Source organism: Trypanosoma melophagium (genome assembly GCF_022059095.1).
Source record: "Trypanosoma melophagium isolate St. Kilda chromosome Unknown ctg9segment0, whole genome shotgun sequence".
In the NCBI taxonomy this organism is placed as follows: domain Eukaryota; phylum Euglenozoa; class Kinetoplastea; order Trypanosomatida; family Trypanosomatidae; genus Trypanosoma; species Trypanosoma melophagium.
In genome coordinates this window covers 965233-990073 of record NW_027125194.1, presented here as the reverse complement: position 1 = coordinate 990073, position 24841 = coordinate 965233, and the positions used below count along the sequence as shown (strand labels likewise).

General features: G+C 42.9%; 11 protein-coding genes across 12 annotated transcripts; all 11 read left to right on the top strand.

Moving 5' to 3' along the window:
* Positions 1-327: 327 nt before the first annotated feature.
* Positions 328-2694, top strand: LSM04_001670 (uncharacterized protein; the record flags this gene model as incomplete). Its single annotated transcript, XM_067333108.1, has 1 exon — positions 328-2694. The coding sequence occupies one exon, from the start codon at positions 328-330 to the stop codon at positions 2692-2694; it is 2367 nt and encodes a 788-aa protein (XP_067185568.1).
* A 1168-nt stretch (positions 2695-3862) lies between these two features.
* Positions 3863-4228, top strand: LSM04_006168 (uncharacterized protein; the record flags this gene model as incomplete). Its single annotated transcript, XM_067333107.1, has 1 exon — positions 3863-4228. One exon carries the CDS (start codon positions 3863-3865, stop codon positions 4226-4228), a length of 366 nt encoding a protein of 121 aa, XP_067185746.1.
* Positions 4229-5337: 1109 nt separating this feature from the next.
* Positions 5338-6732, top strand: LSM04_004052 (uncharacterized protein; the record flags this gene model as incomplete). Its single annotated transcript, XM_067333106.1, has 1 exon — positions 5338-6732. One exon carries the CDS (start codon positions 5338-5340, stop codon positions 6730-6732), a length of 1395 nt encoding a protein of 464 aa, XP_067185668.1.
* A 666-nt stretch (positions 6733-7398) lies between these two features.
* On the top strand, positions 7399-7719 carry LSM04_006466 (uncharacterized protein; the record flags this gene model as incomplete). Its single annotated transcript, XM_067333105.1, has 1 exon — positions 7399-7719. The coding sequence occupies one exon, from the start codon at positions 7399-7401 to the stop codon at positions 7717-7719; it is 321 nt and encodes a 106-aa protein (XP_067185762.1).
* Positions 7720-8626: 907 nt separating this feature from the next.
* LSM04_003627 (Protein kinase domain) lies at positions 8627-10447 on the top strand (the record flags this gene model as incomplete). Its single annotated transcript, XM_067333104.1, has 1 exon — positions 8627-10447. The coding sequence occupies one exon, from the start codon at positions 8627-8629 to the stop codon at positions 10445-10447; it is 1821 nt and encodes a 606-aa protein (XP_067185653.1).
* Positions 10448-10882: 435 nt separating this feature from the next.
* On the top strand, positions 10883-13384 carry LSM04_003637 (uncharacterized protein; the record flags this gene model as incomplete). The annotated part of the gene is made up of 1 exon (XM_067333103.1): positions 10883-13384. One exon carries the CDS (start codon positions 10883-10885, stop codon positions 13382-13384), a length of 2502 nt encoding a protein of 833 aa, XP_067185654.1.
* A 903-nt stretch (positions 13385-14287) lies between these two features.
* On the top strand, positions 14288-16051 carry LSM04_002195 (uncharacterized protein; the record flags this gene model as incomplete). Its single annotated transcript, XM_067333101.1, has 1 exon — positions 14288-16051. The coding sequence occupies one exon, from the start codon at positions 14288-14290 to the stop codon at positions 16049-16051; it is 1764 nt and encodes a 587-aa protein (XP_067185597.1).
* Positions 16052-16657: 606 nt separating this feature from the next.
* LSM04_009084 (uncharacterized protein) lies at positions 16658-18739 on the top strand (the record flags this gene model as incomplete). The annotated part of the gene is made up of 1 exon (XM_067333100.1): positions 16658-18739. The coding sequence occupies one exon, from the start codon at positions 16658-16660 to the stop codon at positions 18737-18739; it is 2082 nt and encodes a 693-aa protein (XP_067185895.1).
* Positions 18740-19007: 268 nt separating this feature from the next.
* Positions 19008-19532, top strand: LSM04_008282 (Amastin surface glycoprotein; the record flags this gene model as incomplete). Its single annotated transcript, XM_067333099.1, has 1 exon — positions 19008-19532. One exon carries the CDS (start codon positions 19008-19010, stop codon positions 19530-19532), a length of 525 nt encoding a protein of 174 aa, XP_067185855.1.
* A 538-nt stretch (positions 19533-20070) lies between these two features.
* On the top strand, positions 20071-22328 carry LSM04_002795 (the record flags this gene model as incomplete). Of its 2 annotated transcripts, none has more annotated exons than XM_067333097.1 (2): positions 20071-21593; positions 21662-22328. In XM_067333097.1, 2 exons carry the CDS (start codon positions 20071-20073, stop codon positions 22326-22328), a joined length of 2190 nt encoding a protein of 729 aa, XP_067185621.1. The 2 variants fall into 2 exon arrangements, with proteins under 2 accessions (XP_067185621.1, XP_067185622.1); XM_067333098.1 differs by lacking the exon at positions 21662-22328 and having other exon boundaries at positions 20071-20486; positions 20638-20674.
* Positions 22329-22385: 57 nt separating this feature from the next.
* LSM04_008985 (ABC transporter type 1) lies at positions 22386-23927 on the top strand (the record flags this gene model as incomplete). Its single annotated transcript, XM_067333096.1, has 1 exon — positions 22386-23927. The coding sequence occupies one exon, from the start codon at positions 22386-22388 to the stop codon at positions 23925-23927; it is 1542 nt and encodes a 513-aa protein (XP_067185891.1).
* Positions 23928-24841: the final 914 nt, after the last annotated feature.

Here is a 24841-nt window from a genome sequence, read left to right as displayed (position 1 = left end):
ATAATCGAAGAAAAAAGCAGCAGTGGGTGAATGAGCAAAGAGGATAAGAAGGGAGGGAAGGGCTTATTTATTTTCTTTTTTTACTTGTTAATATTATTTCTCTATTATTATTATTATTATTATTATTATTATTATTATTATTATTATTATTTTTTTTTTTTTTTCCTCCTTGCTCTGTATCTCAACATCATGATTGGCTATATACATCTCTGTTTGTTTTTATTTTATTCTTTTTCTTTATTCATTTCCTATTTTTATTCGGTTTAACATTTTTCTTTTCTCTCTTTAGCGTTTGTTGGCGTTATCTGTATAATTCTCTTGCTGTCCATGTCTCTGCGGGATGATATTGAGTCTCTCATAGGGACAATCCGCCGTCTCACGCATAGACAAGATGCCAGCAGCAGTAATAGTAGTACTAACAATAGTAATAATATTACTAACAATAGTGTTATCTTGCCAATGAAGAAGAAATGGGGTCCGTGTGTTGGTACGAGCGGTGAGGTGGCCTTCACGTCGGATGTTAACATCTCCGCTATTTCTGTAACTGCAGATGATGATAATGATGATGATAATAACGATACTGGATTTTGTTTGGCGCGGAGTGTCGTGCTATCATCCCTTCGTCATCGCAAGATGGAAGATGATACATTAGAAGCACCTCCTAGTGGTGATACAACCGCATTGCCGTGCATGGAAACAACGAGTAGTGGCGGTGTAGTTTCTATGCAAATGACGAGGTCAAACGGCGTATCTGCTGCTGCTGTTGCTGTTCAGCATCCCACTGTTTCTACTACTACTATAACTAATACTAATACTAATACTAATACTAATACTACTACTACTACTAATAATAATAATAATAATAGTAATAATAATAATAGTACTAGTATTAGTCCTGTTGTGCAAAATAGAGAAGGAGATTCCCTGCAAGACTCCTCCGTGAAACCGGATGTGTTCACAGAGGGCTCGTCCTTATTACCGAATGCCCCAACAGAAACTTCATCCGGAGATAGTACGGTGTTAACAGCACCAAGTCGGCAAGAGATTAAAGAAGCCTACAAGAAGCTTGCACGAAGGCTTCTGTTTGAGATACAACGCTTAGATACATATAGCGCTGCGGTATCGGCGCAGTGTGAGAATGAACGAAAGAACTGGCTAGACGCACATCATGAGCTTGCGCGGCGACTTGGGGAACGGGATGCGTTAATTGATTCTCTACGACAGCAGTTACAGAATGTGCAAATGAGTTCAGATAGGGTATCAACTACCAATACATGCTGTGCTGACAATAATGCCAATAAAAATAATATACAACATTATCAAAATATGGTATTAATGCAGAAATGTGCTGAGTGTACTCGGTCCGTATCAAATGGACGATTCCTAACAGGAGGTCAAAGTGACGGTGCTGCTGCTGCTGCTGCCGTTGCTGCAGTAACAACAACAACAACATCTGATCTCCCTTCCTATCATCGTCCTGCTGTTTCAAGTGAATTGTGTGGTATGAGTTCATCCTCTGCGGCCGAGACATCATCGCGACCAACTCTGCGAACAAAAGATGATGAGGGAATAGTGCGAGGCACGAGAACTGCGGGTGGCAGTAGTCCACCGTTTCACTGGACTGCTGCGGAGGATACAACACCAACGCGTCCTCATTCTCTTGCGGAGTTTCTGCGGAGTAGATTTTCTTCAATGGGGGCGTTAAGTGGAGGAGAAACACGTATTTCTAATGAAACAGCACGACGTTTAAGTGGTGGAACAATCTCGGCAAGAGAGACATCTCTTGGGGGAAGTCCAATGCCATCGCATCCAGAGAGGATCATAACAATACCAACAGCAACCATACAATCAACGGCTGTGGTTGATGCTACTACCACTACTACTGCTGCTACTGTCTCTCCAGTACATGGTGAACACGTTAATGAGAGCAAGCGTTTACCACAAAAGATTTTAATGCCTTCGTTAGTTGTGTCTGATGAGAAGACTACCGCAGATGAGCTTTCCCGTCAAGAGTGTCAGTGTGCTACATTGCCCCAAATGCATCATCTCTATACTCCGCAGGAGAAGGGGGAGACATATGCATCAGAGGGGAGAGAAGAGTATGAACTACTACATCATAGAAAACAAAATAGAAAATCATTTCCTTTTTTAACGCATGAAAGACGTTGTAGAAGACTCCCTCGTGAGGAGGGAATCCATCAAGTAACACGCAGTTGTAGGGCTTGCAGTCAAATTCCAATTGAGACGACGACTCGCTGTGCTTCTGCAGTGGGAGGAAAAGTAGACCGCAGAAAACGCACTGGGAGCCGTGTGGTTCATCATAACGGCAAGAGAGAGACTCCTTCGGCAAGTCAGGGCTGTTGCATCGCCCCGCCACCGACACTACCAAAAGTATCAACTGTGGAAGTGTTAAGTGGTAGTGGGAAAAGACGTGGACAGTCACGACAGCGTATGGAGGGGAATGCACACGAGAATAGAAGAAAAAGAAGCAGCGGCAGTACGGCAATGCTGCGGGAGTTAGTGACGCGAAGTGCTGTGATGGAGTCGCATCTGCGTGAGTTACGCGGGCGGGTGGAGCGGCAAGAAGAGGATTTGCACGATGTGGTGTGTTTTCTCCACGATGCCGTAAGGCCCTTCACGGCAGAATTGCGTGAATTTCTCACAACACACGGTGGGTCGAAGGAGCAGCAATAGAAATAACTGAAACGCGAGAGAGAGAGAGAAAGAGAGATGGGGTGTGGTGGTGTGGAAATATAAATAAATAAATAAATAAATAAATAAATAAATAAATAAAAAAAAAAAATATATATATATATATATATGTATATATATAACCTTGGAGAATGTGGGGAGTAGTGGGTGTTTATGTTATGAAGGATTAATATTATCTTTTTTTCTTCACGCTCCTGTTGTTGTTGTTTTTTTCTTTTTTTTTATTAGTGGTACTATAGGTTGATTTATGTTTCACAGTTGAAGGGTACACTGTGTGCCTGTTTCAGTGAAAAGAAAAAGGAAAGGGAAACAAAAAAGGCATATGCAAATGAAGTGGTTACCAGTGTTTACAGGAAGAAACTGTAAAACAGCTTTGATGAAATGTAATTACTCTCAGTAAAATCAACACCTGTATACCTGTTGAGTCTCAATACACATAATATATACTAATATGAATACGTTTACTTTCTATGTCTAATTGTATTTTTAATCTCAGAGGACGTGTTCTGCAGAGCGTATGAGGGTGGACGATATCTCGTTAAACCAAAGTTTCCTTCTAATTACCCATTAATATCACTTGATACTTATTTGCTTACACCCAATAGGCGTTTTAAAGCAGATACGAGTATCTGCCTAACTGTGAGCAGTTATCATCCGGAAAATTGGACTCCAATTTGGGGTATTTCATACTATTCTCACAAGCTCGATCGTTGTTTTGTTTATGGGAATATGTGAAATGGAATTGGGGCAATCAAGTCTCTTTGACTCTGACGAAGAGGTATCTCCGAATGCCAAATGAAAGGGGATGGTAAATATAGAGTTAAAACAAATATTGTTTCTTTTTTTTTGTTACTTGTATTGGGTTTGAGGGTAGGTTATTTATTTCTTTATTTATTTCTACTTATTTGGTAATTACATCTGTACCATTCTCTCCTCGACTGCTTTTATTAATTTGTATTGTTTGTTTACCCTTTTTTTTTCCGGGAGGTATTTTAAAGATTAGCTAGGGAGGAAAAAGAGTTGTAGCGCAAGATAACGAAAGAAAAATAAATAAAAAAAACCCAAAGTGGAAATAGAAAACATATAGTATATTTATTTTTATTTATATTAACATACTAACACCAACAAAAAACTCCCAGATAAAGAAGACATGTTCCGACGACTCGGCGCACGTGCGGGTAATATGGCGCGACCCACAAGCCACAACAGCAGCACTGTAAATGTAAATAACGCCGTCAGTGTCGCCCGCCGTCACTTGGAGCCGATGAGCACGTGGTATTTGGCCTCATGGACGTTTGTGTGGTACTACGCCTTCTTCTTCTGGATGCCAATGGTGTGGACCGATCTCATGGTGCCGTCGTTTGTGTATAATAAACTGCCGGTGATTCACTTTGTGCAGGAGCGGCGGGCGGAGCAGAAATTGCGGCGTGTGTTGGATGAGACGTACACGGAGTGGACAGAGGAACTCGACCAGGCACACGTCACGGAGGCCATCGCACGCTCCTTCAAGTTGTAAAGGATCAACATTATGATGATGATGATGATTGGATTGGTGGTGTGTTGCCCCGTGTACGCATTGTGAGGGAGGAAGATTAAATAGAAGAGAAAAGAAGGGGAGAGAGATAGTAAAGAGTAAGGGAGAAAGAAAGAAGCAAATGAGTGAATGAATGAATGGGAAAAGAGAGGTTGTATATATATATATATATATATATCAAGGAGAATGACAGAACAACAAAATGATAGAGGTAATGATTAGTAATAATGATGAGGATGATTATTATGGGAGGAAGAGAAAGAGAAAAAGGAGATGTGTAGACAAGTGAACAACCTGTTGTTGCTGTTGTTGTTTTCGTTGAACTCGGTAGTTACTTTTTTCTTTTCTTGTTTTTTTTTATTTATTCATTCTTTTTTTTTTGAAGTATTTTTTTTTTTCTCTTTTGGTGTCTGTCATTCTCCATTTCTTCTTCTTTTCCACTTCTTTGCCTCGCTGTCGTGGAACTTGAATATGGGCAACTTCTTTGCCGTGTGAAAAGAAGATGTGTGAGAATTTGCAACTGTAGGCCAAGAAAAAGTATGCGTGACTATTATTATTATTATTATTATTATTATTATTATTATTATTATTGCTATTGTAGGGAAATGAAGATGAAGGCGGTGCCTTGCAAGTACCACGCTCGCTTTCTTTTACAGCACCGCATCCCCTTCTCAACACTCTCCAACACATAAAAACAGAAAGAGACAGAGAAACTGTTAATTCTCTTGTAATTATTTCCCCAAATTAACATTACGATAAACAATCTGTCTCTTTTTCTTCTTTCTTTTCTTTTCTTTTCGTAATTATTTTATTTATCGTATTTCAACAGAACACTCCACATAGATCGTCTCCCCTCTCTCCCTCTGCCGTACACCTTCGCTTGGATTGCACGGTCATTCATGACAACTCCCCTCACCAACCCCAACCCCCATGACTATCCTTACCAACACAAGAACGAGGACCCGTACACTAACAACCACAATAACTACACTAGCAACAATAGTAATAACAATAACAATAACAATAACAATAACAATAATAATAACAATAATAATAATAATAACAATAACAATAATGTTGTGTTAAGCGGCATGGAGGAGGAGTTGGCGGCGGCCCTGCGGGATCTTGCGGCCGGCCGGTCGTGGCGGAATGTCCAGCCGGTTGTGGCCGCCGCCGCCGGACTTCTCCTCCGCGCCTCCACCGCCGCCGCCCGCCGACTCGCGGAACTTAATGCGATCATCGCCGACACCCGCAGCGCCGTCTCCCTCGTCGCCGAAGACGCGCGGCTGAAAGAACGCCGCTACCGCCACGACCGCGACGCCGTCGATCGCCTCCAACAAACAGTAGAAGCGTACAGGCGGGAATCGCAGCAGCTGCAGACAACAGTCCTCCTCCCGGCGCTGGCGGAAATACAGCAGGAGGTGGACGGACTCGCCGCGGGTCTGCAGGCCACGAAGAGGGGGAAGAACACCAACAGGAAGGATTATGAAGAGGGAGAAGAAGTGGAGGAGGGAGAAAATGGAGGTGGTAGTGGTGTTTATAGTAGGGAGACGGATGGAGCCATGTTGAGGGAAATGGTGCGGGAAGTGAAATTGCTGCGAAATCAGTGGAAGCAAATGATGCGTTCTCATTTCATGGCACCACTGCCTCAATCATCATCATTATCACCATCGCCTCTTACTCCTCCTCCTCCTATTCTACCTGCACAACAACGCACTATAGCAACTGCATGTAAGAGGAGTGGTATGAAAAAAGTACATTCAGCATCATCACGTCTATGGATGGATTGCAGCGTGGCACGATGGCAATGGTGTGGAGGTCACATCTCAGCTGCCATGCTCTCGCCAGATGTTCCTATCCCTTGGAATGCACTAAATGTGCGGAATACATTAACAGGGGAATGGTTGACTGCTGACGCAGCGCCACCGGAGTTTGTTTTTCGGCAACAACAACAGCAAGAAGAAGGACAAGTAATAGAAAAAGAAAAAGAAGTACTATGTGATGTGGTAAGATTTCCCTTCGCATGGCGTCCACAGTCTCCATCTGTAATTGAGATCTTACAGGACGGGATTTATCATGTCACTGTGTGTATAATTAGTATTTGTAATAGAGGTGTTGGTACAAAAAGTCATGCTGGCACTCGTGGTGTTACCACATCTGCGTTACCATTTGTCACATTGCGCATTAACAACAACACAGTTTTTAGCTTTTTCTCTGGTGGCTCAACCTGCTACACAGTGCAATCTGGTATGGGTACTGCTCCTACTACTGCTAATCATAACAAAGCAGCAGCAGCATCACGACAGACATGTGCGTGTTCACGCCGACCATGTAACTGTGGTGCGGAAGTAACCTTTACTACAACGACTGTCGCTGAGTATCTTCGTCTGCCAATTGGATCAACTGTTTCTATTCACTCGTACGATTCTTCCAATACAACAGCGGTGCATGAGGCGCTGCTAGAGATGGAACGTATGGCCGGCTAACGCAAGAACAGTGAACACACACACACACACACACACACACAAAGAATAAAAAAAAATGGAAGTAAACAATAGAGGAGGGGAGGAAAATGAGTGAGTGTTTGTGTCTTTGTTTGTGAAGATGAGATGATTCCGCACTTTTATTTGCCTCTGATTACGATACTGATGACGAGGTGGAACTAAAAAAAAAAAAAGGTCACCGCAATCCAGTGTTCATATGTGCGGTTGTTTCGCACTACAGTTTCCATACATCTGAATATGCTCTTTTTTTTTTTCTTCTTCTTCTTCTTCATTCAATATATTTATCTGTGTCAAATTCTCTGTCTCTTTTTAACTCTGTATATGTATATTTGTTTGTTTTATCGTGCTTCTCTCTTTCTTTCTGTGCAAATAAAAAAAAAATAAACAACACGAAAAAAAAGAAGGGAATAGGGGGGAGGAAACACATTAAAAGAAATAATAAAGTAAATAAAGTAACAGGGGAACGGACACACACATACACGCGCACAACAAAAAAACGAGAAGAAAACAGAAATTCGGCCGATAAAGAATATAAATAAATAAATTAAATAAATAAATAGATAAATAAATAAATACATAAATAAATAAATAAATAAATAAATAAATATATATATATATATATATATATAGAGAGAGAGAGAGAGAATAATGGGTCAGGGATCATCGGCAGGACTCGTCAGCGACACTGTAAAGGGTGAACAGTACCGGGCACACCACAGTGCACGCCAGAGGATTGTACACCGTGCCTTTCACAAGTGTGTTGTCCCAACGAGTACGGCAGAGAGTGACTTTCAGCTCAGTGCAGAGGAACAGACGTGTGTGGAGGAGTTCGCACTGCTTTATGCCGCCTTTGCTAAGAATGGATTCGCACAATTCAGTCAACTTTATGAACAACATCAGCGTGATATGTATGAAAAGGCACGAATGGAAATGATGACACAACAAGCACGAAAGGAATTGAAACATTAGAAGAACGGTCATATATATATATATATATATATATATATGGAGTGGTATGGAGTGAATGGATGTGTCTATGTGTCTCTATCTTTCTCTGTTGTTTGTACGTTGTGTTAGTGGTGCTATTGATATCCTCTGAGGATAAACAACAACAAAAAAAGGAGGGATATGGGAGAGTTGAAGGGTGTGAGAAGAGAGATGGATGGAATGGATGATAAAAGGGGGAACAGGAGTTTGTGTGTTTGACATGAGTCTCACACGAGTTCTTTGTAACGTTTTCTTCTTTTTCGTTTTTCTTTTTTGGTACGATAATTCCCCCGTATGCTTCCAGGTGGAATAAGTGCTTGAAGGAAATATCAGCAGCAGAACAAAAAGGTTGTGGCTCTCTGGTACCTGTGTTTATTTATGCAAATGACGTGTACATCTGTTTCCTGTTTGTGTTTGTGTTTTGTAGTGTAGTGATGGAGAAATGAAGGATGATGATGATTGAGAAGTTTAGGCGAAGGAAAAAGAGAAGGCAAGAGAAAAAATCTTTTTCTTTTGTTTGTAACGAGACATCTGAAGTTTTGGAAGAAGTCATCACAGATAACCAGCTCCTTGAAAGTTATATATATATATATATATGTATATATATATATATATATATACAATATACATCTTCAAAAGTATACAGAAAGAAAGAGGAAAAACTCTTTTCTTCTCTTGAGTCTCAAACTACAGTGATTCTGATATTCACTTTTCTTTATTTCCTTCTTTTTTTTCGTATCATTGTTTTTGTTGTTTTTTTCTTTTTGTTTTTCTTTTCTTTTTCTAGACATAAACTCACATAGAGAAGAAGAAAAAGAAGAGGGCATTATCAGGGATATTTTCTTCTGTCTATAGACGTAAAACAAAAAAAAATATCAAAAAAAAAGAAATGGGAACTCTTGCACCGTCCTTCTCTGCGTTAGAGTACAGTAACGGTATTCCAAACAGGGATGGTGGTAGTACACCTACACCTGCACAACAACAACAACAAACTTCATCATGGACACCGCAGAAAGTACCGGAAACACCAGCCAAACAGCGACGAACTGTACATGAGGCACATAATGAAATGCAGTTTACACATATCAGTAATAATCACCGTCACACTTGGAGTGGTAGCAAAACACTTCGCAAGAGTGTTGGTTCTAGAAAGCGGCAATCCACTGAGCTTTCACAGTTCAGTGCCCTTCAACTTGAGGACAGTAGAAGTTCTCTCTTATTACCTTCTCAGGACCGCGGTGTGGAGCAGTCACGTCGGGTAGGCGGTGGAAATCGTCTTATGGCGCCCCCTGCTGTTACTTCCCCTTCTGCGTTATTTCCATCGCAGCCTCAATCTCCGCAGGCGGATTGGTTTCCACGGCGTGGACAGAGCAATTCCTTTATTCATGCCTCGCCAGAGAGACTGGAGTATTCACAGGCAGATACGGAATACTCTAACTTTTTTAATCGTCGCATCTTAACGGAGTATCGTGAGGTGAAAGACTTGGGATGTGGTTCATTTGGGAAGGTTACACTCTATGAGGAAACGAGTACAGGAAATTTGGTGGCGGTAAAAGTATCTCCTCCACTAACCAGTCCAGAACAACGGCAGCGTTTTGTACGAGAACGAACTATATTAAATCTCGTTCGTGGATTGCCTTATGTTGTACAGTTAACGGAATCATGGGAAGAAGGACGTACACCACAGATGTATTTACAACTGGAATACTGCAAAGGTGGTTCTGTGGCGGATATGGCGGAACTTCGACGACGTAGAGGTGAACGATGGGATGAACGTGAGTTGTATGTTTTTCTTGCTCACATGGCACTCGCATTAGATGCATTACATAGTATAAATATTGCACATGTGGATTTTAAACCTGAAAATGTGCTTATAGATGAAAATGGAAGTTATAAACTTTCTGATTTTGGTTGTAGTGTTGTTTTAAACGAAGAGGGACGACCACAACGACTTTTTACTCCAAACAGTCAAAAATCATCTTATGTGACAGATATAGCCGCCTTAAGTGTACCAACACAACTTAGTATTGTAAGCGTGGAAGAAGGTGACTGTCGCTATCTCTGTTCCGATATGCTAAACCAGAAACAATACCTTAAAGCAGGTGATATGTTTTCCTTTGGTATATCACTCTTTGAACTTATGTCTGGAGAACCACTTCCACATCATGGAGCACCTTTTCTGGAATTACGCTCGAATCCACCGGTGGAGGTGCTTGAGCGGCGGGGTTACTCCAAGCCACTGGTGGATCTCGTCGTTGCTCTCATGAGTAAAGAACCCACGGCACGTCCAACGGCGTTTGATGTACTTCGTTTCTTTCAACTTCCACCACAGGCCCCACAGCTGGTGGCGAATTGGGCAGTACTGGCAAATGAGATCAACAACAACAGTAGTGGTGATCAGGATAAGGAGGATGAGGAGGGAAAGGAACAGCAGGGGGATAAGAAGAAGGAGGAACTCTTGAATATGCGATTTATCCATGCCGCACTTGTCGTCTCATCACGACTGGTGGAAGTGGCACGCCGGGGAATAGAAGGGAAAAAACAAAATACTACTACTACTACTACTACTACTACTACTAATAATAATAATAATAATAATAATACTAGTGGCAGTAGTAGTGGTGGTGTTCTTAGGCGAGCACGAATTGATGTTGATGAGTCGTGTACACCGAAAACGCAAATGACCACCCGTGGATTCAATGGCATTTGAGGAAATGATAGAGAAATGATCATATTTAGAAGTGGAAAAACAATATATATATATATATATATATATATATATAAGAAAGTGAAAAATATTCAAAAAGAAAAGAGGGAGGTACAGTACCGACAAAAGTAATAATAACTATGAGGATATTCGAACGAACAAATAATGAAAAAAAAAAATTACATGATGATGGATTGGGGGTGATATTCATTACCCTCTTCCTTATTTTATGCTATTCTCTACCTCTCTCACACCCACCCATACACATTCTCTCTCTCTCTCTATCCAAAGATATATATATATATATATATACATCATTTAATACATTGATTGACCCATTCCTACAGGAAACTTGCTTTCAAAAAAAAAAAAAAAATACCATTACTCTCTCTCTTTTTTTTTCTATTTTTCTCTTTTAATTATAAGCTGCATGCTGGTATGACGAACGAGGATGCGTCAGCCCACGTGCAGGCGCCGCGGCCCCCCGCGTGTTTTAAACCCGTCTTGTTGGAAGTTGCCGGTTCCCTCGACGATTCCGCGTGCGAGGCGATTGCCCGCCGACTGCGACAGTACCACAATCGTTACGCACTCATCATGCGAGTCATGGCCACATTGATGGTTCCAGCCGTAGAGGAGTTTGAACTTTTTGGTAGCAGCAGCACAGAGGCGAATGACGTTAACAAAGAGAACGACAACAGGTGTGTGTTGGGAAAAGGAGAAAAGGAAGAAGAGGGAGGAAGTCATGGCAGTGAAAAGAGGAAGAGAGTGAAATTAGATCCAATTATTACCGCTCCTCGTGCTGCTGTTGTGGCAGAAAAACGAATTACCATTGTAGATCGTCTACACGAAACAGATGGAAAGAGTGCTTTTGAAAAACTAGAGTTCTTCATGGCCTATCACTTCCTTCCATTAGCTCTTATGCATAATCTTCAATCAGACGTGACACCCGATACATCCCCTTTTCTGCTTCGACACTACGTACATGAGGCGACACGTACGGCATCCTTTCTCATTGCAGATATCGTGGAACGAACAGCAGTTATTATTGATCCACAATTGAATATTTCAATATATGAGGCAGATCTTTCTCTCTTTAATCTTCGACTGGTTGGGGTCATTCTCACATATTGCTTCGTAGATATTTCAATGGGTCATAATGCTCTGTTAAAAAATCATCCAGATGCTGTGCTCTTAAGTGGTATTCCATGGACGCAAGAAAACGAAGATTCTTCAGATGAAGAATGGCCGACATTAACGCTTAGTTCACGATTGCAGTTAAGAGCAATTCCTCTTCCTTCCTTTTCACCAGAGTGTATGATAGTTGAATTGCATTTGGACTCAGTGTTGCTAGCACTCTTCACAGGTACTGTGATTAGTGTTGATGCTCTTCCAAGAAATGAATTCTTTAGTGATTTTCCAGGATTCCTATCACCGAGTGGTTTGACCAAAATCGATGCTGCAGAAGTTGCACAACGCTTTCTTAAAAAACGTCTCTGGAATAGATACTTTGAAGTTCCAGAGAAGCTTAGTAATACTGGACCGTCATTAGATCATGTTATTCTATTTCCCTCTCATGGTGGATATAGTAATGTAACACATCAGTTGGATCTTTACTGGGCAGCTCATCTGGGAGATTTGAAACGAATGAAACATTCTCGTACAGTATTGGATAATATATTGGATGTCAATGAATACACTAGACATGTAAACGGACGGCCGACACTTCCTAAACCCGTACTTTTTTCACATGTACGAAAATGGAATATGCTTTCATATCCATCTGCATTCGGTGGAAGTGGAGCAAAATTTCTAGAGTCTCATTCGTTGGTTCCTATGGAATCTCTTACTGTTGATACAACTACTACTTTTACTGATAATAATAATAATAATAATAATAATAATAATAATAATAATAATAATAATAATAATAATAATAATAATAATAATAATAATAATAATAATAATAATAATAATAATAATAATAATAATAATAATAATAATAATAATAATAATAATAATAATAATAATAATAATAGTAATAATAAGAATTTCAGTAGTGGTTTACCTATTGTTTTGGATATTAGAGATACCGTTGAACATGAGAAGTTACATTTAAAAGGATCTGTAAATGTCCCTATGAACTTTCCTGCTGATGCTTATGGTGTTAAAAAAGCAGAACTTTGGCTTCAGTGTATTTTACTGCCTTTCCAAAGTGTTGTTGTTATATGTGCAAATAAACAAGAACTTCCACTTGTGCGGCAACGGTTAGCATTAATATCTCCAGGAGCTATGGTTGAAGCCTTTACCGCAAAGGAACTTGAACCGTCCTCTGAAGTACTGCAAACTGCTTGTAGTACAGAAAATGAGTCACATTATTGCACTATAATGACGGATCTTCCGTCGTTTATCACATCCCGTTACTTACCACAACAACTTGTATGGGTTATTGGTACCACTACATCTGCCTTGTCAAGAGTTGATAAGTATCAAGATCTTCAGTGCATTGAACCTACAGAAGGCACTTTGGTAATTGACTGTCGTACAACTTATGAATTTAAGAATGGTTCACACAAAAACAGTATTCATATTCCTTTGGCGGACTTGTGCCAAATGACTGCACTAGACGGAGTGAAATTACAATCGAGCGACAGCCTAAATAAAGTCCGGAGTGTTGAATTCCATGGACCTTCACCTCAACTAGGTCACTTATTTTTAAAGAAATTACATAAACCCTCATTAACTAGTAGTGTGAAGCGTATCATTGTGTACTGTGCTGCTGGATACCGTTCTCTCATTGCGGCCTCCTTGCTACGCCGTGCGTTTGAGGCGGCTGAAGTCTCAATTGAAGTGCGTGATGTCGCAGGAGGAGCACTGCAGATCATGAAACAGCGACCAGATCTGTGGGAAGTGAAGGATCGTTCTATCATCTGTATCAGCTGACCTCGGTAAGCACGTACAGAAAGGATGAAGGGAAATTAAGAAAAAAGAAAAAAAAGGGGGGGCATATTCCTGTATGACTCTTAGGGTTGGAAGAAGAAGCTCTTTTTTTTTTATCTCTCTACCTATCTCGTACGGTGAGGAATAATGTGCCTGTATTCCGTAAAAACCTTTTTTGTATTTTTATATGACGCTTGTGGAGGAAACCCGCTTTCGTGGTGTCCACCGGCTGAATTTTTATTTGATGATATTGGTGTGTTCAAGTTATTTCGTTATGGTAATGGCAAGACACACCTTCTAAAGAGGTTTACGTTGTTGTTTTTTTGTATTTATCAAAATTAAAATGACGTTTGGAATATTCATACATATATAAATATAAATATATATATATATATATATATATATATATATATATATATATCTATATTTGCTGAAAGACTCACATACCGCAAAGAGGAAGTCTTATTCTTTTTTTTCTTAGGAATAAAAAAATACAGGGAGGAGACGACAAGAATGGTAACTTTGGTAATAGTATTACTAGAAGTAATTAAACCTAACCCTCCACCCTTTACAGAACACCGACGAAAAAAAGAAAAAGGAAATAAATGATGATGTGAAGAAACAGGAGGCACTTTTAAACCAACAAAAAATGTGAGAAATGATGTTGTGGATTGAAGTATTAACTATTACACAGGATAATATTTCTGAACCCTAATAACACTGGGTTACAGCGTAAAGTAACACGGTTTTGTCATAATTTCTCACTCAGCCCACGACCTGAAAAAATAGGCCGCATATGCCCCTATCTCTGTAAAAACACACTCTCTTTCTCTCTTTCCCATGGTATACATAAATATGAAGTCCCCCTCATCCCATATATATATATATATATATATATATATTATAATGGATATCCAGGCCTGTGTTCAGCTGGTGAATGCGTACCGCCCCGGCGAGGAGGTCCCCCCGGCCCTCCACGAGGCCGCCGTCCGCCTCACCGCCGCCCTCGCCGACCCCACGCCACTCGCCGACGGACTCCGGCCGCTCGTGAAGGCCCTCGCCACCGCCGCCCCGCATCTCCCGGAACGATGGAACGACATTTTACACGCACTGCGCGGCGTGCTGGAGAGCGACAACGTCCCTTGGCTGCACCGCGCCTTTGTCCTGAAAACACTACCGGCAATGCTGGTTGATGCACCAACAACGCAGCAGAAGGAACATGGTGAGGCACTGTGTGAACTCCTGGTGCAGTGGTCAGTAGTACCATCATCGTCCACATTCAATACAGAGGCAGGCGGTGCAGAAGACGCACGGGATGAGTCAACAGAGCGTCCTAATCCACAAGAACGACGTGTGGCACTCGCTGCACTTCTAACTCTTCCACAAGAATACGCCGCCTCTATTGTACATCAGTTAGTAGCCAAACTCCCACAATCATTAACAACATGCGTGGCTCTTTTATCAAATCCATCTGCACATGAAGGGTTGAAGAAAGAATTTGAGGTATGGATTTGTAGTCCATCTGCTTCATCACAGGTTGATTGTGCAGCAGAAATTGAAAAAAAACTTAAGGAACATTTCCCAGGTTATGGTGCAGCAAAGTGTGAGCGTTGTTGTGCCTTATTAATTTCACGGGAACGATTGAAAAGTCTGGATGATCTTCACACCCTCCAGGCGGATCTTCTAGCATGGGAAGATATTGATGCATCACATCATAGTATCATAAGAAGTCGACTCTCTTTAGCTTTTCTTTTGAGAAGGGCTACCGAAGTAGTAGACCTTATTTACTCACACCAAGGCGAGCAAGAGCCTCCCCATTTAATAATAAATTTGGAAGAATCAGTTATGCCACTCTCTGTACTTCGTTCTCTAGTGCAACTCACTGATTTCGCGTCTGTGACACCTGATAGTGTGAATACTCTCGAAATGCGGAGTTTGGCAGCTTCTTTATTGACCATTGATTCTGCAGATGCGGCGTTAGACGTCCCTCTACCCCTTGTGGAATGTGTATTTCATTTTCTTTTGCGCTCTTTGCCCTGTGCACCTGCATCAGATGATGGAATACATTCGCTGTTACGGGATATTATCCGTGTTTCGGAGATACTCCTCCCTGTTATGGATAACGCCGTGCTGAAGATTCGATCAGCCATTCCACTTCTTCGGGAACGGCAACAAAAGTCTAACGGTAAAACAAACACAGAAGTAGCACCTGAAGAAGATCAGGAGCGGGTTACACAATCCTTTGAAGCACGACAACAGTCCGCTTTTTCGGCGTTAAATATAGCAAAGACATTGGCACTATTGTGTTGCGTTTGCAAGAAGAAATGTCTTATTGAAACAGGACAACACCAACAACAACACCAAGAAGAGGTTAAGAAGGAAGAAGAAGAAACAGAAAAGGAAGAAGAAAAAAAGCTTCATTTGAAAAGGATTGCAGAAGGGCTAGCTTCAGCGGCCCGTGGCGTTGCTCCATCATGGACGAGAGAGAGGGAACGAATGCTTCGTCTCGATGTAAATTCAACACCCCAGTTACGCCAACCAGTCACAAGTACAACAGGAAATAGAAGGGACCTGCATCAACATCAGCGTCCACATTATCCTCGTCGAAATGATAAGAATATGAACCATCGTCCTTCTAAACGACGACGTCGTGACGTACCTCTTATGTAGCGGTGTAATAAACTTAGTATTATGTGAAAAGTTTTGAAGTACGCGCACTTAGAGGAGGGTAAAAGTAAAAAAAAGCAAGTGTTTTCTTTTCCAAGAAAGACAGATATAGAGAAGAAGGAAAACAATATAAAAGAAAGGCTATTATTTCTTCCGTATGGGGCGAAAGAAAAATTCTGTAAGACAAATATAAAATTCTGCTTCTTCTGTTATTTGTTTTATCCTCTTTTTCTTTTTCCTTTTCCTTTTCCTCATTATCCTCTCATTATTCTCTGGGTAGAATTGCTCCTATTCTTTTCTCTTTTTCTCTCTTCTCATTCTTTTACTTCTTCTATTTTATGGTCTTGTAAACATGAGGAGGGGTTTCTTTTCCTTTTCTGTTCTTGCCTCTTAGGAGATACGGAGGGTAAGTGGGAAGGGGAAGAAACCGAAGGGAACGTGAGTTAGATAACTCAGAACAGAGAGTACTGAGAGTATTTAGAACATTTCCTTTCTTACTAGTCTCGCAGAAGATCCTCCTCCCCCATCCCCCTCCTACTACTAATATACAAGTGTTGGTTCATTCAATTACGCAAAGAACTAAACAGGACGGACTAACCTATTGGTGTAATGTGGCGATGCACGCGATGCATGATGCCAATAGGCTCCGCAGCTGCTGGGAAAACTGCTATTCAAGGAATCTCTCCAGTAGCGTCTAGAACCAATACAACAAATTCGATATCAACATCTATGGGAACAACAACAATTGTAAACGCTCAAGATGCTACGGCGCAAATGAGTCTGCAGGGTCTTAGTGTTGCTGCTTACTTTGACAACTCAGAAACTGCAAGTACAGATAAACCTATTGCTATTGGTCATATAACCGCACAAATATCAGAATCTGTATATGCTGTATTCTTTAAGGAAATCGCTCTTTCACCTGTTATTGAAGTAGGATCACGAGTATATGTTACATATGGCCGGGATTCTCCTGTTTCTTCTGAAGTTGTTAAACAATCTGAAGGAGCTGTTTCCTCACAAGCACAAAATGCAGGAGCAAATCTTGTAGAAAGAACGACAGTAGACAACGCAACAAATCGTTCTGTCACATCAATGAATAGTAGTGTAAGAAAACCAACTGAAACGGCAACAACAACAACATCATCATCATCATCCTCATCCTCATCATCATTATCATCTCAAAATCAAACTTCAACAGCTGCCGATGGCTTTAGTAATACTTCTCGTCCTTCGAATTCATCTAGCCTTGGTACAATAATTGGAGGATTGGTAGCAAAAGTAAATGGGAATGGGACTTTTGCAGTTTTACTAGACAATGACCGTTTCGATCTTGCTGTACCACGTGAGATGATTACTCTCTCAGAGGGTCGATCAAAATTTATTTCAAATGAGAAATTTCAGGAAGTTTTAGAGTGGGTAAAATCCGCCGGAGTAGATCGCCGCTCTGACCAAGAGAGTACCTCATGTATTCTCTTTCACCGTGGATGGCGAGCAGACAAATTATATTTACTGGAAAGTGCAGATGTTCACTGTCTCTCACACCTTAACAAATCAGTACGTATGAGTGTTCTTGAAAAATCTGAATGGGAACGTGATCAGCATAGACAGAAACGTGAACAAATCAAAGAACGTACAAAAGAAAAAGAAATTAGATATGTTCTCATTAAATATAGTGGTGTCTTTAGTGCCTGTGTCGCTGTACTAGGTGTTATGTCTGTCTTTGGTTGGAATTTTAAGAACTACAAGAAGCAGCAACGCTCCTACCAGTTAGCACTAGCTGCAAATACACTCTCACTTCAAGGTGGACGACATTCCATCAAAGGTTATGTACCACGAGAGGCTGAGGAACAAAGAGTGCGTCAAACATTACGAGAACAGGACCTTTCTCATCCACGGATTATTGTCTTTGCTGGATTCTATGGTTCTGGAAAAAGTATTTTAATACGTTCAGCTATTAGAAAAGAAAAAATGGCAGCTGTATTTGTAGACATTCGTGCAAATGAGGATCCCCTTCGCTCCATTGTAAAAACTTTGGGTGTACAGAATATTGAGGCATGTGGAGATTTGTTAGACTTCATCGGAGACGCTTCAGAACGTGCTAAAAAAACCATGCATGGTGTAACACCCCTCTTAGTCTTAAAATTACGTGAGGGTAGTTCACTTATGCGCGTTTATAATGAAGTTGTGGCACTTGCCTGTGATCGTAGACTCTGTCATGTTGTTATTGAAGTACCGATTGAATTCCTTACAATAGCGATGACAGCATTACCACGTCTAGATTTTCACTTAATACCAAACTTTTCAGTATCAGAAGCTTTCAGATATACTCAACATACCATAGATCCACTAGAGCTAACTAATTTTATCGAGATTGTGGGAACAAATAGTAATGACATTGATGAGTTATTCGCTGCAGTTCAGCAAGGCCGTACAACAGCCACTGCCTATACCAACCAAAAACTTGTTAAAGCAATGAGGCAATTACAAGCCGCATGGGCAAAAGATCCTTCACTTAGAGAAGCTGTCATTAACCTTGCACAGTTTCCCTTCGAAACAGGGCAACGTGAGGGATATGATTACTCTAGCCTTCGCAATGAAGCATTGCGTGACATAGTGATGTACAACCCTGTAACAGATGTGTGGATGTTTCACCAAAAAGTCTTTCATACAGCAGCTCGATGCTGGCAATAGTAAAAAACCTGCATACGTAGCAAACAGTTTTGTTTATGTGCCGACCCCCTTCCCCCACCTCACTACCCTCCTGGAATGACGGTTGTGAAAAGAAAACGATTGAAGAAAGATTCTGACTAGGCATTGTGCCGGTTTTTTTTTTTCACATTACTTTCTCTAATGTTGTAGGGATAATGCGTCCCTTTAACTAACGTTATATATACATATATATTTTTTCTTCTTTTCAACCTTTTTTACTTTTATTTACTGTATTAGAAAGCTAAAAGCTATGGCTAAACTTGGTGCTATTCTCTACGGTGTGGTGGGCTTCATTGCCTTCCTCTTTGTGCTGGTCGGTACGCCAATTGACCAGTTCCGTGAAAGGTCGCAAAATATTGCCGGAAATACTCCATGTCTGACGCTCTGGGGGAAGAAAGAAAAATGTTACAGCCTAAAGTACGATATCCGCCCAGCGGATCTATTCCGGGGCTGCGACAAACTCGTTGATCGCTTCAGAGCTGCAGAGGCCTTTGCAATCATCTCCATTGGCGTGATGCTGGTTGCAGTCATCCTTGGTTTGGTCACATGCTGCTGTTGCGGTTGCTTAAGGTGGGTTGCGTGTGGCCTGATGGGTCTCTCGATTGTAACAGTGTGTATTGTTTGGGCACTCATGGCAAACGCGTACAACGCAGATGTGGGTGGTTGTCTGTACACACCGTTAAAGAGAAGCGTTAAATATGGGGCTGGATTCGCCCTGACTGTAACTGGCTGGTGTCTAATTTTCGTTTCCCTTATTCTTCTAAATGTTCTTTAAACGATGTCATTTCTTTTTCATATCTTGTGGGGAAAAAAGGAGAGGGATAACTAATTTCCTTTGTAGACCCTTGCTCCACTGAATTTTAAATATAAAAAAAAAACAAGGTGAATTTTCTTGTGGAAAGGTGTTTCAAAGAGACCGAGATCTATGTTTCAAGCACGGTCTCTTATATCATCAATAAAATCAAGAGAAGGAAAAAAAAATTTTTTTTGAGGGGGAGGTTGGGACTTGACAGAATATCTTACTATTTTGTCTGCTGCAAATGCACCATTGTTACTTTATTTTTCTTTGTAGAGGGGTATGGGACTGAAAATTTTCTAGCGGATTATTTGACTTTTTAATGATACTAGATAAGCTTTCTCTCTTTGGTTGTTGTGTGGTTTATCTTTTTCTTGCTCTCTTTTTCTCACCATCTGTCTACTAATTTCCCCTTTTTTCCTTTTCTAATAACGAAGATGCTATGAACTCCCTTTCTATCAAACATGCCCTTCTTTGCAACTATAAGAATTGTAAAGTGCTGCTCAAGTGTGTGTAAATGTCTGTTAAGCCATCTGAGCTGGATGCTGGTGGCACGAGGGACAACAAGAAGTTTCATTCCCCTGATGATTCGAAGAAGGAAGAAAAGTCGGTGCAACATTCCCCTCCTGCTGAATTACATGCAGAGTGTTCAACCGCTGCTGACGAGGGAAGTGCAGATGGCGGAAAGGGTAAAGGGATGGTTTCCGTGTTGGGTGTGTTCCAGTACGCGAAGCGGACTGATGTGGTGCTGATGATTGTGGGAACTGTGGCAGCGATTGCGGTTGGAGGATCGTCGCCCGCCTTTTCTTTTATTTTCGGACGGATGATGAACGATCTTCTTTCGCAGAGTAACCCGGAGGAAGCAACAGCAAAAAGTGCACTGATCATGCTGTATATTGGACTGGGTGTCATTGTGGGGACAGCACTCTATGTGTCCTGCTGGATGATTGCTGCGATACGTCAGGTCGCTACTATTCGCACAAGATACTTTGCATCCGTCCTTCGACAGGATATCGGATGGCATGACTTGCACAGCCCTGGCTCTCTAACGGCCCGGATGACGGGAGACACGCTTGTCGTACAGAACGGCATCAACGACAAGCTGGGTCTGGGTATCGTGAACATGTCGATGGGCATACTGGGCTTTGTGTTTGGGTTCGTGTTTTCTTGGGAGCTTACACTGGTCATGCTTGGGTTGATGCCGCTAATCGCACTGATGGGAAGTATCATGGGAAACATCATGGCAAAGATGGCGAACACATCCCGTGAGCACTTTGCAGCGGCTGGGTCGCTAGCCACTGAGGTCATGGAAAATGTGCGGACGGTGCAGACGTTTGGTAGGGAGGAGTATGAGGCTGAGCGCTTTCACGCCGCCGTGCTGAGCGCGCAGAAGGCCGGTATCAAGAAAGAGCTGACCACCTCACTCGCTGCAGGTGCCACAATGGCCACCATGTTTGTCACTTACACGGTTTCATTTTTCTTCGCATCCTACCTTGTGGAGTGGGGCCGGCGCGATGTGGGTGATATTGTGTCCTGCTTCCTATCGGTTCTGCTCGGCAGCTTTGGTATCGGGTTTGTGTCGCCCTCACTCTCCGCGTTCTCAGAGTCGCGCGCAGCAGCACATCACCTCTTTGAGACTATTAACCGCACTCCGGAAATCGATTTGGACGCTGATGGGGAGCCTGTGCAGGGGCTTCATAAGTCCATCGAGTTTCGACACGTCCAGTTCACGTATCCGACGCGCCGAAGCATGACGCTCTTCACAGACCTTTCTTTAGAGATCAAGCAGGGGCAGAAGGTGGCGTTCTCTGGGGCATCGGGTTGTGGGAAATCGTCCATTATTGCACTCATTCAGCGGTTCTACGACCCCATCAGTGGTGAGGTGCTTGTGGACGGCGTTGACATGCGTAAGCTGTCGCTGAAGCAGTGGCGTGACCAGATTGGCATTGTGTCACAGGAACCCAACCTCTTTGCTGGCACGATGATGGAAAACGTCCGCATTGGTAAGGAGGACGCGACGGAGGAGGAGGTGATTGAGGCGTGCAAAAGGCGAACATCCACGACACCATCATGAGTCTTCCGGACCAGTACAACACGTCTGTTGGGAGCGTCGGATCACAGTTGAGTGGTGGCCAGAAGCAGCGCCTTGCGATTGCGCGGGCAATTGTGAGGCGTCCCGCCGTTTTGCTTCTCGATGAGGCCACTAGCGCCCTTGACAGGAAGTCGGAAGTGGAGGTCCAGGCAGCTCTTGATAGCCTTATGGAGCACGGAAACATGACGGTAATCGTCGTTGCGCACCGCCTGGCGACGATCCGGAACGTAGACCGTATCTACTACTTCACCTACGATGGTGTGCAAGGTAGTGCGATTGCGGAGTCTGGATCATTCGATGAGCTAATGAAGCTGAACGGAAAGTTCGCTGTGATGGCCATGACACAGGGTGTGACGTCGGTCGTCTCTCCAACGACAAAGCAGGTGCGAACCGAGGAAGCGGTCAACGCAGAAATCTCCACATACCTTGATGATGATGAACTCGCAAGGCTGGATGAGGAGCTGCCGCGGACGGAACGTCAGAAGGTGCCCTATGAGGAACTGGCAGAGTGGGAGATAAAGCGCACAAAAAGTGCCTTTGAGTCGTATCATGCACCTTGCCAAAGGGCATATTTTCTACATCTCCCTGGGTATTTTGGGCTCCGCCATCACAGGCGCGGCGTCACCTGTCAACGGTATTCTTTTCGGGAAGGTTCTCGGTGTTCTTGGAGAGTTTGGCGTTAGCCATGATGTGGATGCCTTGCGGAGCGGTACGAACCTCTACGCCCCTTATTCCTTGTGATGGCTTTTGGGTGTTTTCTCGGCTGGGCGCTGCAGTCGTTCTATGGGCTTGCAGGCGAGCGTCTGACGACACAGCTGCGCGTTATGCTGTTTCGCCAGATACTGCGCCAGGACATGAGTTTCTTCGACATCCCTGGCCGTGATGCTGGCACGCTTTCGGGGATGCTCTCTGGTGACTGCGAGGCCGTTCACCAGCTTCTGGGGCCATCAATTGGACTCAAGGTGCAGACGTTCTTTACAGTTGCAGTGGGTCTTGTGATCGGATTCATCTACCAGTGGAAATTGGCGTGTGTGGCCATGGCGTGCCTTCCAGTCGTAGCTGCGGGTAATGCGGTCCAGCAATTGATAGCCATGGGGTTCACGCAAAAGAAGGGAGACAAATCCGACGCTCTCGTCACAGAGGCTCTCTCTAATGTGCGCACCGTCACCTCTTTCAACCTGAAGGATGGCCGCATCGCCCTGTACCTTGATATCGTGAATGACACGGTACCGAAAGAGATGAGGTTATCCGCCTTGATTGGCGTGATTGTAGGCATCAGTCAGTTCGTCTTCTACGGTGCCTTTGCATTATGCTTCTGGTACGGCGGCAAACTTATAAACGCAGGTGAGGCGACGTTCGAGAGGGTTGTGATTGCTGCAATGGCAGTTCTGATGGGTGCGATGGGTGCTGGTGAGGCCGGTGGCTTCGTATCAAAGATGGCACATGCCCAGGAGTCAGCGAAGCGAGTCTTCAGTGTGATTGACCGCGTTCCGGACATCGATGTCCGGGTCGAGGGGGACAAGGACCTGGGGGATGGATGTGATATTGTATTCCGCAAGGTGAAGTTCATTTACCCCGCCCGGCCGAAGCAGCTTGTGCTCGCCTCCGTAGACATCAACTTCCGGGACGGCACCTCTAACGGCCTCATGGGGCAGACGGGCTGCGGGAAGTCTACCATCATTCAGATGCTGGCACGCTTCTACGACAGCAGAAGCGGTTCGATCACTGTAAACGGCAAGGATATCCGTAGCCTGGACATCACAGCTTGGCGGGAGAATATCAGCATTGTATTGCAGGAGCCAGACCTCTTCAGTGGAACAGTGCAGGACAATATTCGTTACTCCTGCCCGGGTGCCACGGATGAGGAGGTGGAAAGGGCTGCCCGACTGGCGTCCATACACGAAGAAATCATAGGGTGGCCGGAGGGGTACAAGACGGATGTGGGCTATAAAGGTCGAGCCCTCAGTGGTGGACAGAAGCAGCGTGTGGCGATCGCACGTGGTTTTCTTCGTAACTCTCACTTGGTCCTGTTGGATGAAGCCACTAGTGCACTTGACAATGTGACAGAGGCGCGGGTGCAGCAGGCCATCAACGAGTACCAGAGGGAACACCATGTCACTATCATCAGCATTGCTCACCGTCTGACAACTATTCGGCATTGTGATCAAATCACGCTTCTCGACAGTGGTCGCATTCTCGAGTGCGGAAGCCACGATGAACTCATGGCTCTTAATGGTGAGTATAAGGTGCGGTGGGAGCTTTACGCGAATGCGTCAAAGTAGAGGTATTTGGGCAGAAGAGCGCGCCTGTTGTCTCCACCCGCATTAGGAAGGATCTTCGTGGGCCTCTGTGGTATGTAAAAGAACGTTAAGGTTGTAATAGTAACGGTTTGGTGAGGTATTGTCCATGTGAAAATAATTATGGCCAATTTTATTGGGACTTGGAGGGTTTTCTCCTGCCCTTCCCCTCTTGTACTGTGGCACCTCCTCCTTATTTTCAGGATTATGAGCGATGTCGTGTGTATGGAGGCGTTCCAGTGTTGGTCGTCCTTTTCAGGAAAAAATGCAAAGGGGTACACGTGTTGGCGACAGCGCACCAAACTCTGTTGCTCTCGCACGCGATGGGCCTTAGTCTCTCCTCTCATGACCAACTTGGGACAGAATGGGAGAGAGGTATGTGTTAAGATGAAAATGTAGAAGGTGTAGCAGAGAAGGAAAAAAGTGTGTTTTTCGGGGTTACGCGAAAAGCAAGGAAATGCAATGCAGAAAAGTACAATGTAAAAAAAATACTCTTCGGGGTTGTGCTTTTCTCTTCTGTTCTTCTTTTTTGTATTATTGAATGATCGAAGAGGTGGTACCTTTAAATTTTGCTATCCTTTTTTTTATTTTTTTTTATTTCTAGCCGTTGTATTGTACTCTTTACTAGTGTCTGTGTATTTGTTTCTCTATTTGATAATGTTTATATGTACTGTGTGAGCGGTTGTAGTGGATATTCGTACGTTCGTTAATTTGTTTTTGACTAGAGAATCATTTGATATTTTTTCCTACACATTTCTGTTTGTGATGTGTTGTTTCGTTTGTTTTTTAACTGTCTTTCTGACTAGCGATAATCGACATCATTGATACTTCAATGGGTGCCATCCCGGGTTGCCGTTGTGTAAGTTGGAGGCAATCGAAAAGAATATTACTTTTTCACT